At 37.7% G+C, this 12891-nt stretch overlaps 1 protein-coding gene across 1 annotated transcript in view; it reads left to right on the top strand.

Annotated features, from left to right (window-relative positions):
* THEGL (theg spermatid protein like) overlaps positions 1–12891 on the top strand; it is a 61197-nt gene that overhangs the window by 25289 nt on the left and 23017 nt on the right. The window contains exons 8-10 of the mRNA XM_006177341.2: positions 8121–8252; positions 10414–10589; positions 11812–12543. Coding sequence (XP_006177403.1) covers positions 8121–8252; positions 10414–10589; positions 11812–11926 — 423 coding nt within the window. The 3' untranslated portion in view covers positions 11927–12543. The remainder of the gene's footprint in view (positions 1–8120; positions 8253–10413; positions 10590–11811; positions 12544–12891) is intronic.

Consider the following 12891-nt stretch of genomic DNA (forward strand, 5'->3'; position numbering starts at 1 on the left):
CTCCCTCTTACTCCTAGGTGTGTATTTTCCTTTTCTTTGTTTTTATTTTCCCCTCTCATCAAATGAAGTTTTTTAAACTCTCTCCCCTGTGCCTAAGGTATCTGTCAGGATTTTATGAGAGAAGCAGAGCCAGTATGAGTAATGTAGATTTAGCCTTAGGCAATCGTGGGAGCTGATGGAGATGTCTTTGGAAAACTGTTATGGCAGCTGGGACTTGGGTCTGGTCATAGAACTAGAAGCAATGAGAGAGAGTAGGGTAGGTCAGCAGTTCCCTGGAAGGTATTTACTTCAGGGGAAGCCGTTATAGGTTCTTTAGGAAAGGGGTGTCTAGCCTCCTCAGGAAGGGGAGGAAGGGCTGATTTTATCGGTAAGGAAGGCTCGGCAGTAAGCAGGAGTTTAAAGTACCCAGCTTCATTGCCTGTATGTTCCTGGTCCAATTTTCAGGGTCCCATTCCTTCCCATTCATTGCTCTAAGTTTAATATAGGAGACTATGTAAGTTTGGGAATTCAATTTGCGCTATAATTTGCTACTCACAAAATTAGATTTTGAGTTTGGTTTTCAGAATTTTCAGTCCTGTGACCACAGAAGATAAGAGTTTCTTCTGGGTAAGTCACACAAACTTTCTGGTCCCTTAACTGTACTTTAAGGTGAAAATTTAAAGGCCTGAGCTGATTATTTCTTTCCTCAAGTTCTCTAGTGCATTAGAAGCAGTGAGCCAATCCCACTACTTTATTTCACTAAAATGATCTCTGTTAGCAGCTGTCGCCACCCAAATCTTGCTTTCTGTTTTGCCAGTGCATGCCATGGACTACCAGGTCTTTTTAACTTTTTTTTAAACCACTGGCAATAAGATCATTAATACCTTTAAATCTAATCAACTGAGAAAACAAATTCTAGATAGTCTAGAACCAATACAGGTATACCTTGGAGATATTGTGGGTTTGGTCCTAGACCACCCCAAGAAAGCAAAAATTACAATAAAGCAAGTTACACGAATTTTTTGGTTATATATTATAAACATAACATACAAAAGTTATGTTTACACTACTGTAGTCTTTTAAGTGTGCAATAGCAGTTTGTCTGAAAAAACAATGTACATACCTTAATTTAAAAAATACTTTACGCAGATTCCTGGGCTCACCACAAGCTGCATCTGACTGCCAGGAATCTGGGCCCAGGAGTCTACATTTTGATCAATTTTCTAGGTGCTTCCCAAATCCCTTAGAGACTTGCTGGGGTCCTTGTCCCCAAGACCACATTGTGACTTTCATGGGTGACTTTTATGGTCCCTACTCACTTGGTTTTGGAGTTTTTTTTCCTATTTTTTTGTTGAAGTACAGTCAGTTTGCAATGTAGTGTTGGTTTCTGGTGTGCAGCATAGTGTTTCAGTCGTGCATATGCATGCATACATTTGTTTTCATATTCTTTTTCATAATAGGTTGCTGCAGGATGTTGAGTATGGTTCCCTGTGCTATACAGTATAAACTTACTGTTTATCTATTTTATGTGTAGTGGTTGGTATTTGCAGATCTTGAACTCCCGGTTTGGCTCTCCCCACCCCCTTTCCCCTGCGGTAACCATCAGTTTTCTATGTCTGCTTACTCACTTGGTTTTGTAGGCCACTTCCTTCATCAAATATACATTTAATATTTTATGACTATATCAGTGCAAATATGATTATATTAATGAATATTACATATTAAAGCATTCCCCCAAAATAAAATAAAAATTAAAAAGTATTTTACTGCAAAAATTACTAACCATCAACTGAGCCTTCAGTGAGTTGTAATCTTTTTGCAATAGTAGCGTCAAAGATCACTGACCACAGATCAGCATAATATAATAATAATGGAAAAGTTTGAAATATTGTGAGAATTACCCAGATGTGACACAGAGGCACAAAGTGAGCAAATGCTGTTGGGAAAATGGTGCTGATAGACTTGCTTGATGCAGAGTTGCCACAAACCTTCAATTTGTAAAAAAAAAAAACGCAGTATCTGCAAAGTGCAATAAAGAGAAGTGCAAATAAAGCGAGATATGCCTGAACAGAGAACTCGTCCTTAAAGTTCTGATTTGGTTAACTTTATGCTGAACTGCCCCCAGACTTAGTGATGTACAACAGCAGCCATTGTATCATGCTCAAGGCTTTTATGAGTCAGAAGTTCTGATAGGGCAAGCAGGTATGGCTTGTGTCTGCTCCAGGAATGTCTGGGGCCTCAACTGGGGTACTTCTAATGGCTTGGGTGTGTGAACTGGTAAGGGGCCGGAACCAGCGGAAGTCTCCTTCACACCTGCCTCAGCTTGGGCCGCTGTAGCACCCTAGACTGGGCGGCTTTAACAACAAACATTTATTTCTCACAGTTCTGGGGGCTGAGAAACCCAAGATCAAGGTGCCAGTAGATTCTTTTCTTGGTGAGAGCCCTCTTCCTGGTTGTAGACAGCCACCCTCTTGCTGTGTGTCACATGACCTATGCTTTGTGCACAGAGTTCTGCTCTCTCTTCCTTGTCTTATAAGCGCACTAATCTCGTTATGGAGGTTCTATCCTTGTGTCCTCATATAAAGCAAATTACCTGCCTCTCAGAGGCCCCACCTCCTAGCACCGTTGCATTGAGGGGTTAGGACTATGAATTTGGCGGGGGTGTGGGGAAGACAGGCATTCAGTCCGTAACAGCACCTTTTGACGGTACCTACGTGGGGCTGACTTGAAGGCTAGACTTAGTTAGGAATATATGCGGGGGCACCTTTGTATGGCCTCTCTGTGTGGCTTGGCCCTCCCTCAGCATGGCAGCTGTGTTCTGAGAAGGAATACCCTAAAATGGAGTGCCCCAAGGATAAGCATTCCAAAAGAACTAGGTGGAAGCTACATGTTTTTTTTTTTTTATGACTTGGCCTCGGAAGTCACATTATGTCACTGGAGTCATCCTCTGTCGATTGATGCAGGTACAAGTCTGGCCAAATTCAAGGGGACAGGGACACAAACCCCACCTCTCAATGAGAGAAGTGGCAAAGAATTTATAGGCACTTAAGAAAAGAAAACTGCCACACCCAATGATGTGAGTCTTTTGGTATCCTTGCGCATGGTTTTTGTAGGCAGAAAAGGCTGTTCAGAGGTATATTCTTGATTTAAATAATTAATAGTCATCTTTTTAAATTTCAAATTAAAAAATCGATTTCTTTCTTAGGGTTATAAGTATAGTTTGGAAGGTTATTCTAATGACAATTCTAGCAGCTTTTGACAGTGACTTTTAAGAGTCTGGAATAATGTTTGATTTGGTTTCCAAACTTATATACTTCCAAATACTTTAAACTGTATTTATAAATATATTAAATTTGGTTTCTTTCTTGAGCTTCTTACTTCAGCCATCTCCATTAATAAAACCTTCTCAAATATTAAATGACTATGTAAAAATTGAATATAGTAAACAGATATAGTGAACCTGAAGGTTTTGACGTTGTAAGAATGACATCAACTTAATGTCATGATTCTAAATCAGTTACTTAATTATACATTCAGATTGCAGTTGTAAGGGTATCACTGATGGGTCAAACTCTCTTAAAACATGTACCTACTTTTTATTTAAATAGTATATACTTACTTTTTGTTTTAGTTTTTCATCTTTATTTTATTGAAATAGAGTCAGTTTATAATGTGTCAATTTCTGGTGTATAGCATAATGTTTCAGTCATACATATACATACAGATATTTGTTTTCATATCCTTTTTCATTATAAGTTACTACAAGATATTGAATATAGTTCCCTGTGCTATACAGAAGAAACTTGTTGTTTATCTGTTTTATATATAGTAGTTAGTATCTGCAAATCTTGAACTCCCAATTTATCCCTTATCACCCTCTTACCCCTCTGGTAACCATAAGTTTGTTTTCTATGTCTGTGAGTCTGTTTCTGTTTTATAAATAAGTTCGTTTATCTGGTTTTTTTTTTTAGATTCCATATATGAGTGATATCATATGGTATTTTTCTTTCTCTTTCTGGCTTATTTCACTTAGTATGATGATCGCTAGGTCCATCCATGTTACTGCAAATGGCATTATTTTATTCTTTTTATGGCTTAGTAGTATTCCATTGTATAAATATACCACAACTTCTTTATCCAGTCATCTGTCGATGGACATTTAGCTTGTTTCCATGTCTTGGCTGTTGTATATAGTGCTCCTATTGACACTGAGGTGTATGTATTTTTTCAAATTATAGTTTTCTCTGGATATATGCTCAGGAATGGGATTGCTGGATCACAGATTAAGTCTATTTTTAGTTTTTTGAGGAATCTCCATACTGTTTTCCTACAAACTACATTCCCACCAACAGTGTAGGAGGATTCCCTTTTCTCCATACCTTCTCCAGCATTTATTGTTTGTGGACTTTTTAATGATGGCCATTCTGACTGGTGTGAGGTGATACCTCACTTTTCGTTTTAATAATAATTTCAGATTTACTGAAAATCTGCAAAAATGAACATTTTGGTCCACTGACTTTATCATTCTCTCTCCTCTGTGGTGTGTGTGTGTGTGTGTGTGTATTTAAATTTTTCCCTGAATCATTTTTGAGAGATACAGACATAATATACTCCATTTTCCTCAATACTTCAGTGTATATTTCCCAAGAACAGGACACTATCTTATGTAACATACTGTTACCAAGATCATGAAATTTAACATTAATATAATATTATATTTGGTCTATAGTCCATGTTCAGTTTCATCAGTTCTTGCACATATTTATTCTTAAGACAAAGTATTAATTCTATGATTGTGATTCTCTCAGCTTTTTTACAGTTAATTCTAAATCTTAGAGTTTAAAGATAACACACGCCCACAAAAGAAGTCCAGGTACTGTCACAGCTGTCTGAGGATACTTGCCACCAGAGACTTTGGGTGGATACACTATGGGAAGTCCTTTTACTATGAATGTCATTCCAAATCTTTTTTTTTTTTTTTTGTAGTAGCTTTATTAGGACTACAAAACTTAGAAAGAAAGGGGTTGTTTCGTAGCTCACTTAGTCCATAACCATCGTTCTCTCTTTACTTAAAGATGTCCACAGCTGCTACTCAGACTAATCAGCTTGGTTAGGTATTTTAAATCTTTGACTCTTGATACATTTTGACTTTTAATACTCTTCTTTTCTATCTGGCAGATACCTTTGAAAATTACGCACTTGTACTCTGCATTTTTACGATGCTTTGTCTCACTTGCTGTCCTAATTTATGAGGTCATTCTACCAACATGTCCCTCCCCAATCATTCTCAATCTCTGATTATTTTCTGAGAATAAAAATTCTCACAGTATAATTAATGGATCAAGAGTATGAACATTTTGAGGTGATTCATATAAATCCCAAAATGTGTTTCAACAGAAGTGATTTTGATTTACATATTTGTGCTGCCTTTTTTACTGCAATAATATATTAATTATATATTTTATAAAGTATTAACTGTATAATAAAGTGATACCTCATTAAAATACTTTCATTTCTCTGATTATTAATAAAGTCAAATAGCTCTCCACATTTATTTACCATGTGTAATTCTTTTGTAAATTTGTCTATTCATGGCTTTATTTTTCTACTGGTCTATACATTTTTTATTGATTCATGAAGTTCTTTTCATCTTAAGGATATTAATTCTTCATCTGTTATATATGAAGTAAATATTTTTCCTAGCTTGTAACTTAAAAGTTTGGGGTTATAATTTATATAATAATAATATATATTTAAATTGTAATATATATAAAATTAAAAATGCATAGATCTTAAATTGTATAGTTTAATAAGGTTTTAACAAATGTATATACCCATGCAATAACCACCCCAATCAAGATGCAAACATTATCCTAAAAAGTTTCCTCATGACTGTTTCCAGTCAGTTCCCGCTCCACCCCCTGCCTCAGAGGGAACCACTTTCAGATTCCTATCATCATAGACTCTTTTTGCCTGTTCTTGGACTTGATATAAATAGAATCATACAGTATATACTCTTTACAGCTTGGCTTCTATTGCTTGACACAGTATTTTTGAGATTCATGCATGTTATTAAGAATATTAATAGATTTTTCCTTTTTATTGACAAGTATTATTTCATTGTATAAGTATATCACAGTTTGTTTATTCATTCACTTTTGGTGGACATTTGGGATGTTTCCAGTTTGGGGTTATTTTGAATAAAGTTGCTGTGAATATTCCTGTACAGATATTTTTGTGGATATACATTTTTATTTCTCTTGTATAAATACCTAGGAGTAGAATCAGCTCTTCTATCCTATGACCCAACTGGCCATAAGGTATGTGTATATTTAGTTTCAGGAGAAACTGCTCAAGTATTTTCCAAAATGCGTGTGCAGTTTTAATCTCACCAGCAGTGTATGAGTGATCTAGATGCTGTACAGACTTTACAACATTGGTATTGTCAGCTTCTAAAATATGTAGCCATTTTAGTGAGTGTATAGTGGCATCTTGCTGTGGTTTTAATTTACATGTCTAGGATGGCTGTTCATGTTGAGCACTTGTCATGTGCCTGTTGGCATTTGTATGTCTTCTTCTGTCATTTAGTTAGTAGATTTTGTGAAACATTCTTTTGGATTTTCTACCTACAGAATCACATTTTGTGTTAATGAAGAGTTGGCTTGTCTTATGAAGCTTTTACCCATTTAAAAAAATGGGTTATTTTCCTTTTATCAATGATTTGTAAAATGTATTTATTCTGGCACATTTCCTTTGTCAGGGTTATGTATTTGTGCATATGTTCTCTCTATTAATTTTCCTAATTGTATCTTCTCTAAAGAAAAAGATGTTCAATTTGTCAGTTTTTTCTTTTATAGTTAATGCTTTTGGCGTCTCAACTAAGACGTCTTTGTCTTCCCCCAGGTTGTGAAGGTGTTGTAGATTTTCCTATAGAAGCTTTGTAATTTTTGATTTTATATTTATATATATTATCCACCTTGAATTAGTTTTTTGGTAGCTGTGAGGTAGGGATTGAGGTTTGTTTTTTTCCATACCGAAATCCAATTTTTCTAGTACCGTTTGATGGAAGGCTTTCTTCTCCCTGTTGAATGGCCTTGGGTCTATTCGTGGACTTCCCAATTCTGTTGTAATTGTTTACTTACCTATTCACATGTCAATACTTTACTGTCATGATTACTGTAGATTTATAAGTCTTGAAATAAAATAGTATAAGTCCTCCTATTTTGTTCTCCTTTTTCAGTTTATTTTTGGTTCTTCTAGATCTTTTCCACTTTCACATGAATTTTAGAATCAATGTGTCAGTTTCTACAAAAATGTCTGTTGTGATTTTGATTAGGATTGTCTTGAATATGTAAAGCAACTTAGAGAATTAACATCTTAGTAATAGTAACTCTTCTAATCCATGAATATTTTATCTCTCTTTATTTAGATCATCTATAATTTTTTCCACCCACAGTTAAAACCCTGTTTTATTTCCTGTTATTGATCATATTATCCTCTCAAAGTCTTGTAAGTATTGAGTTTGAATACAAGTGCTTTAAACAGAAGACCATGTAATTTGAACACACTTCCACAGTTAAGGTAGTGAGGAGTGTCTTGGGGGACTAGTACAACATTGTCTATGGAGGTATATGGTTTGGCCTTTCTTCCTCTTGGCTTTGGTTTCTTTTTCTTATTTGTTCCACTTAAGAAAAGAGCCACTTACATTCATTTTAAGCATGAGGATTTGTGATAATGATTCCTGATTTCCAAAGAGCAAAATAATTAAGAACAAAGTAGAGCTTTCCCCCTTACAGTGTTCTTATGTGGTAGGGCTGGCCTTCCGTCTTGTCTGAGTTTATCATTCCAAAATCAGTGTTGCCATTTATCTCATAGTCAATATGTGTAATTACCATTTCCTCCCCATCTTTAGTTTAATAGTAAGTTCCTAAAAAGCTCGGTTGGAATCCATTCAACCTAGTTTGAAAAGGATGGATATTGATCCTTGCCACTATGATCATAGGTTACTGCAGGATTTTCCTCCTTTCTCCTAGGTTTGCTGAGAAATCTGCTCCAGAGGTCAGACACTACTTTGTAACCTTGACTGAGATGGTGTTTATTGTTTGATACTTGAAGGTACTATTCTTTGTTTTATCCCCTAGATTGAAACCAAGATTTCAATGTCTGCCCTGACTGCTGTTGCAACTCCAAGGATTGTAGAGCTTTCCCATCCAAGGATCAAGATAGAGGGTCTGTGCTTTGAAAGAGAAAGGAGTGAAATGCCCATCCATCCTGTAAGCCATCACTGCCTTGGCATCCTTTGGTTCACTTTCCAATTGTTCCTAGGGTGGTATTTTGCCTCTATAGGGCATAGACCAACGTCACTGGAAAAGAGAACCTTCAAAGAGTGGTCTGTGGCAAGAAGGAAGACCTAGCTGCAAGACAGGGAGAGAGGCTGGGGGCAGAGGCGGAGAACATGGGCTTTGGAGTCAGTAAGATCTGGGTTCAAATTCTCACCTCACCACTCCTATCTCTGTGATTTTTAACAACCTTCCTGAGCCTTATTTATTGAAAAGAATTTGAAGGCCTGCTGTGTGCCAGGCATCTGCCCAGTGAACAAGATGGAGGGAGACAAAAAACAAAGAAGTAAACAAATAAGATAATGTCAGGTAGTGATAAGTGCTATGAAGAAAACAGAATAGGAAGTGTGTAACTATGGCTGAGGGTGGGGAATGAGTGTCTTTCCATATGGTAGTCAGGGAAAGCCTCTCTAAGGAAGGGATATTTAAGCTGAAACCTGAATAATGAGAAGGAATCAGCTAAGTGAAGATCTGCAAAGAGAATATTCTAGTAAAAGGAAGAGCACATGCCAAAGTCCTAAAGTTGGGATGACCTTGACGCTGGGTGGAGCTGGGTGAGCAAGGGGATTGTCAAGATAAGTTTCCAGCTTTAGGACTTAGGACTTGTGATAACAGATGAGGCAGGTGTTCAGCTCAGAGCCTGGCACATTCAGTGGCTTCTCTCCCTCTTCCTCCCTGACGCTCCCCTCCATTTATTGTAATGGCCACTTAGCCCCCAATCCCAGTTGAGTTTTCAATAAATATCTAATGTTCATGTTGCCAAAGGAGGTCAGACCAATTTCATCCTCCTTATAGGAACCTGAGGATTTGATAGGGAATTCTGTTAGGAAATTCCCTGTTAGGGAATCAAAAACTCTTGGTAAAGTGTCTTGAGTTTGCTAAAGTGACTTGCCTTGTGATCCATGGACAAGTCACTTGATTCGCAGGTTTGTTTGTTATGTAAAATGGAAACTATAGGCATCTTTAGTTGCTAGGATTGTTTGAATTTTTTTTTTAAGTCTTAAAAAAGTGATACCACCACAGTAATCATACTCTTAGAACCCAAAGTAATCTGTACCAGTGCAACACAGAACCATTTCAGGGCTTCTGAGAGGCATTTGCTGTCATCCTAATTCTTTTGAATGAGCACCTGAGAGAATAGTAGCTACACGTCATCCTTCGTATTTTACCAATAAAGCAACATAATAGAAAGGCCTCCTTGTAGACATAGTTTTCAAAGTAAGACCAAAAGAGTTAATCAGTCAGTCAGTCAAGATATATTTATTTAGCACCAATTATGCACCAGAGCCTAGTCCAGAAACAAGTACTTCTCTTAAGCAGCTTGTATTCTAATGGGGAGAAGCAGACAATAAACATACCAGCAATGAAATGGATGAGCTAAGTCAGGTGTTGGTAAGTGCTGTGAAGAAGATTAAATAAGTACTGTGGAAGAGGGTAATTAGAAACAATGATTTCTCTTGGGTGGTCCGGGAAGAACTCCTTGAGGATGTGATTTTTGCGTCTGGAGACGAACAACAAAGAGGCCACCATGACAAGATACAAGAAAGAGGATTTCAAGCAGAACTAGCAAGTGCAAAGGACCTGAGATGGGAAGAGCTGGGCCGGGGGGCCTTGTGTGGTGGGAATCACAGTGATGGAGGCGGGGAGGGGTGGAAGGGGAGGCCAGAGGAGGGGCAGCGGCCAGATCATGGAGGGCCATCTAGGCCACAGTAAGGAGCCTAAATGTTATTCTTAGCAAAATGGAAAGCTACTAGAAGGTTTTAAATCCTGAGAGTGACATGATCTTACCTGGGCCTCAGAAAGTCCTTCCCTCCTGGAGTTGTTACGATGATTGCAGAGGAATGATGGCGGCAAATCACTTAGAACTCCATCTGGCTCATGGAACACACGAGTTAAAATGCTTTTTCTCTCCCTCAGTAACTGTGACATGAAGGCTGGATTGCAGAGGGGCCAGAATGGAAGCAGGAAGCCAGTGTGGAGAGTCTGTTGCAGCAACCCAGGAGAGAAATGATGGAGACTCATTAGGGGTATAGCTGTAAAGAGAGGGAGGCACGAAATTGGAGATGTATTTTGTGTCTTTTTGTTTCCACTCTAGATATCCTGTGCTGCCTTGCTAGCCAAACCTAGCCCTCGAATAGTAGCTCTAGCTAAGGCCAGACCTCTTCATCAAGACTACTTACCTCCCCGGGATGCCTCCTGGCCAGTATCTTATGCTGCTATCCATTCCAAAATATCTCCCAGAATCCAAGAACTAGCTAATCCAAATACGAGGTACGTCACTTTAAGGGTAAGATGGGACAGGAAAGGCTGGGGGTGGTAGGGAAAGGGGAAAGTTGACCTCATCAGGACAGTGGAAAGAATTGTCAAAATAGAAGAAAATTTTAAAAACATCTCACTTGTTACATTTGCTGTGATAAATCTATGATCTTCCTACCATAAATAGAAGGCTACAGTTAAAGAGTTAGTGGGCCAGAATTGAACTTTAGACCTAGGAGACAACTCTGTCATTATGGATACAGGATTATTTATCTAACATATATTGTTAAGTGAAACAAGTTACAGAACAGAAGCATAGTATGTTGCAATTTGCATAAGAAAAAAGTAAGTATGTGCCATATAGTAACTCAGAGAAGTAAACAAGAAGCTAGTGGTGATAGTTACTTTGGGGGCCTTGGGAGCTGGGATGGGAGGGAGACTTATTTTTCACCACATAGGCTTTTGTATTTTTTAATGTTTTTGCATCATGTACATGTATGAACTATTTCCAGTAAATCAGAAAATATACTCAACAGAGAAGAAATTGCCTCTAATTCCTGTTCATTTTTTAGAAAACCTCTTAACTTGCCTGAACCTCAGCTCATTTGGTTCCCTTCAAGGGATAATACCTGATCCTCTTTTTAAAGCATCATCAGGAAAACCTAACTGAAAAAGTTGTCATAGTCTTGAGCTCAAGAACAGGAAATATTTTAGGTCTTATATAATAAAATATTTAAAAAATTTTTATAACTTGGTTTTCCTTAAAAAAAAAAGTTCAACATCAAATGAAATGACACGCATTCTCTGTACACTGACAAAGGAAAGGGAAAAGTACGATCAAGAGCTCAAGGTTCTATCCTGGTAGCAAAATTATTATCTGGTGGTTAAGGTGTTAAGGGTGGAAACTTAAAAAAACTTGATTTCTTTAAGTTCACCAGAGGACTGTCTGGCTTGTTTTTAACATTGCTAAATTATTGAGAAATTTCCAGAATTTACTTTCTGTGGAGAGAGCCAAGGCTTTAAAATCTGACACATACACAGATCTAGATTTGATCACAGATCATTCTTACAACTTCCCTGGGCCTTCAATTCCTTATCTGTGCAGTGAAGGTGTGGCGTGCTTATGAAAATCAAAATAGGATAATATCACAGTGCCTACCACATTGTGGATGCCTGAGGAATGTTAGTTCTTTTCCTGTTCATCTTACTTCAGGTTTAATCCTTTTTTCCATTTCAGGACTCCTATGCATATTATATATTACGATCCAGAAGTCTTTAAAGTCAAGCCAGCTGCTCTGAAAACACAATGTTCTCCAAGGATCCGTGAGCTGGCAGAACCTGTTAGGCGTTAAGTGCAGAAAAGCCGCATCAGTCAAACTCTAGTTATGTTTCTGGAAGACAGATGATTTAGTTCCCTGGTCTGGTACTATCAGTTGTATCCTCCACCCCCTCAAAACACACGAGACCTCCAGGGAACATCGCTGTGACTATCGAATAGCAATCACTGCTGCTGCCTGGAGTCACGTCTTTAGCAGGTTTGGGGACTCCAGCATGCAATAAAAGAGAAAATGATAGCCTGCCTCATTATCCTTGCCATCTCCTCAAGCGTATCTTGGCTGTCTCATTGCTGGGACTAACCTGGAAGAAACACTCTTCCTTATCTTTGCTGGTTTTGCTTTTCTTTTCCCAGTGAGATCTGTGTTCTGCAGGAGCTGATCTCACATCAGCGCCTTCTCTAATAAGTCCTGAGAACTGAAATCATTCTGTGTTATTTTTCCAACGTCCCCTCATAACTGAGAAATAACACTGACATGGTGAAGCCTTTGTGGATAAGTCAATATTTATCATCTGTAGATGAAATTTAGGGAACAGTTTACCGTAAGTGATCACATCTCCATCAAGCTGCTTTTTTTTCATGCTCAGTGTCATGAAGTGTTATCATGAAGGACAGAAAAAAACAAGGCATTGGGTAAGTGTTATAATGCTTTGTCAAATTGCATCTGCCCAGAGTTTTTCATTTTGGTTTATTCTCTCCATGGAGCAGTATTTTACAAATGAAACTAACCTTTATGGCATATCTAGCTTTATATGAAAATGAACTTGTTTACACATGAATGAGTTCTGTCTCTAAGGCCTGTATGTTAAGGGGCTAGCTACTGTTATAGAGAGGCAGTAGTTTTGGTGGTTTTTTGTTTTGCTTCTGTTTGGGTTGTTTTTTTTTTTTTTTAACATAGAAAAAAAGCTGGGTTTATTGATTAAAATGAAATGTGGAAGCTCAGTTCTTTCCCTAGCTCGAATTAAAATAAGCCAAGAGCTA

The sequence above is a fragment of the Camelus ferus genome, chromosome 2, assembly GCF_009834535.1.
Source record: "Camelus ferus isolate YT-003-E chromosome 2, BCGSAC_Cfer_1.0, whole genome shotgun sequence".
NCBI lineage: Eukaryota > Metazoa > Chordata > Mammalia > Artiodactyla > Camelidae > Camelus > Camelus ferus.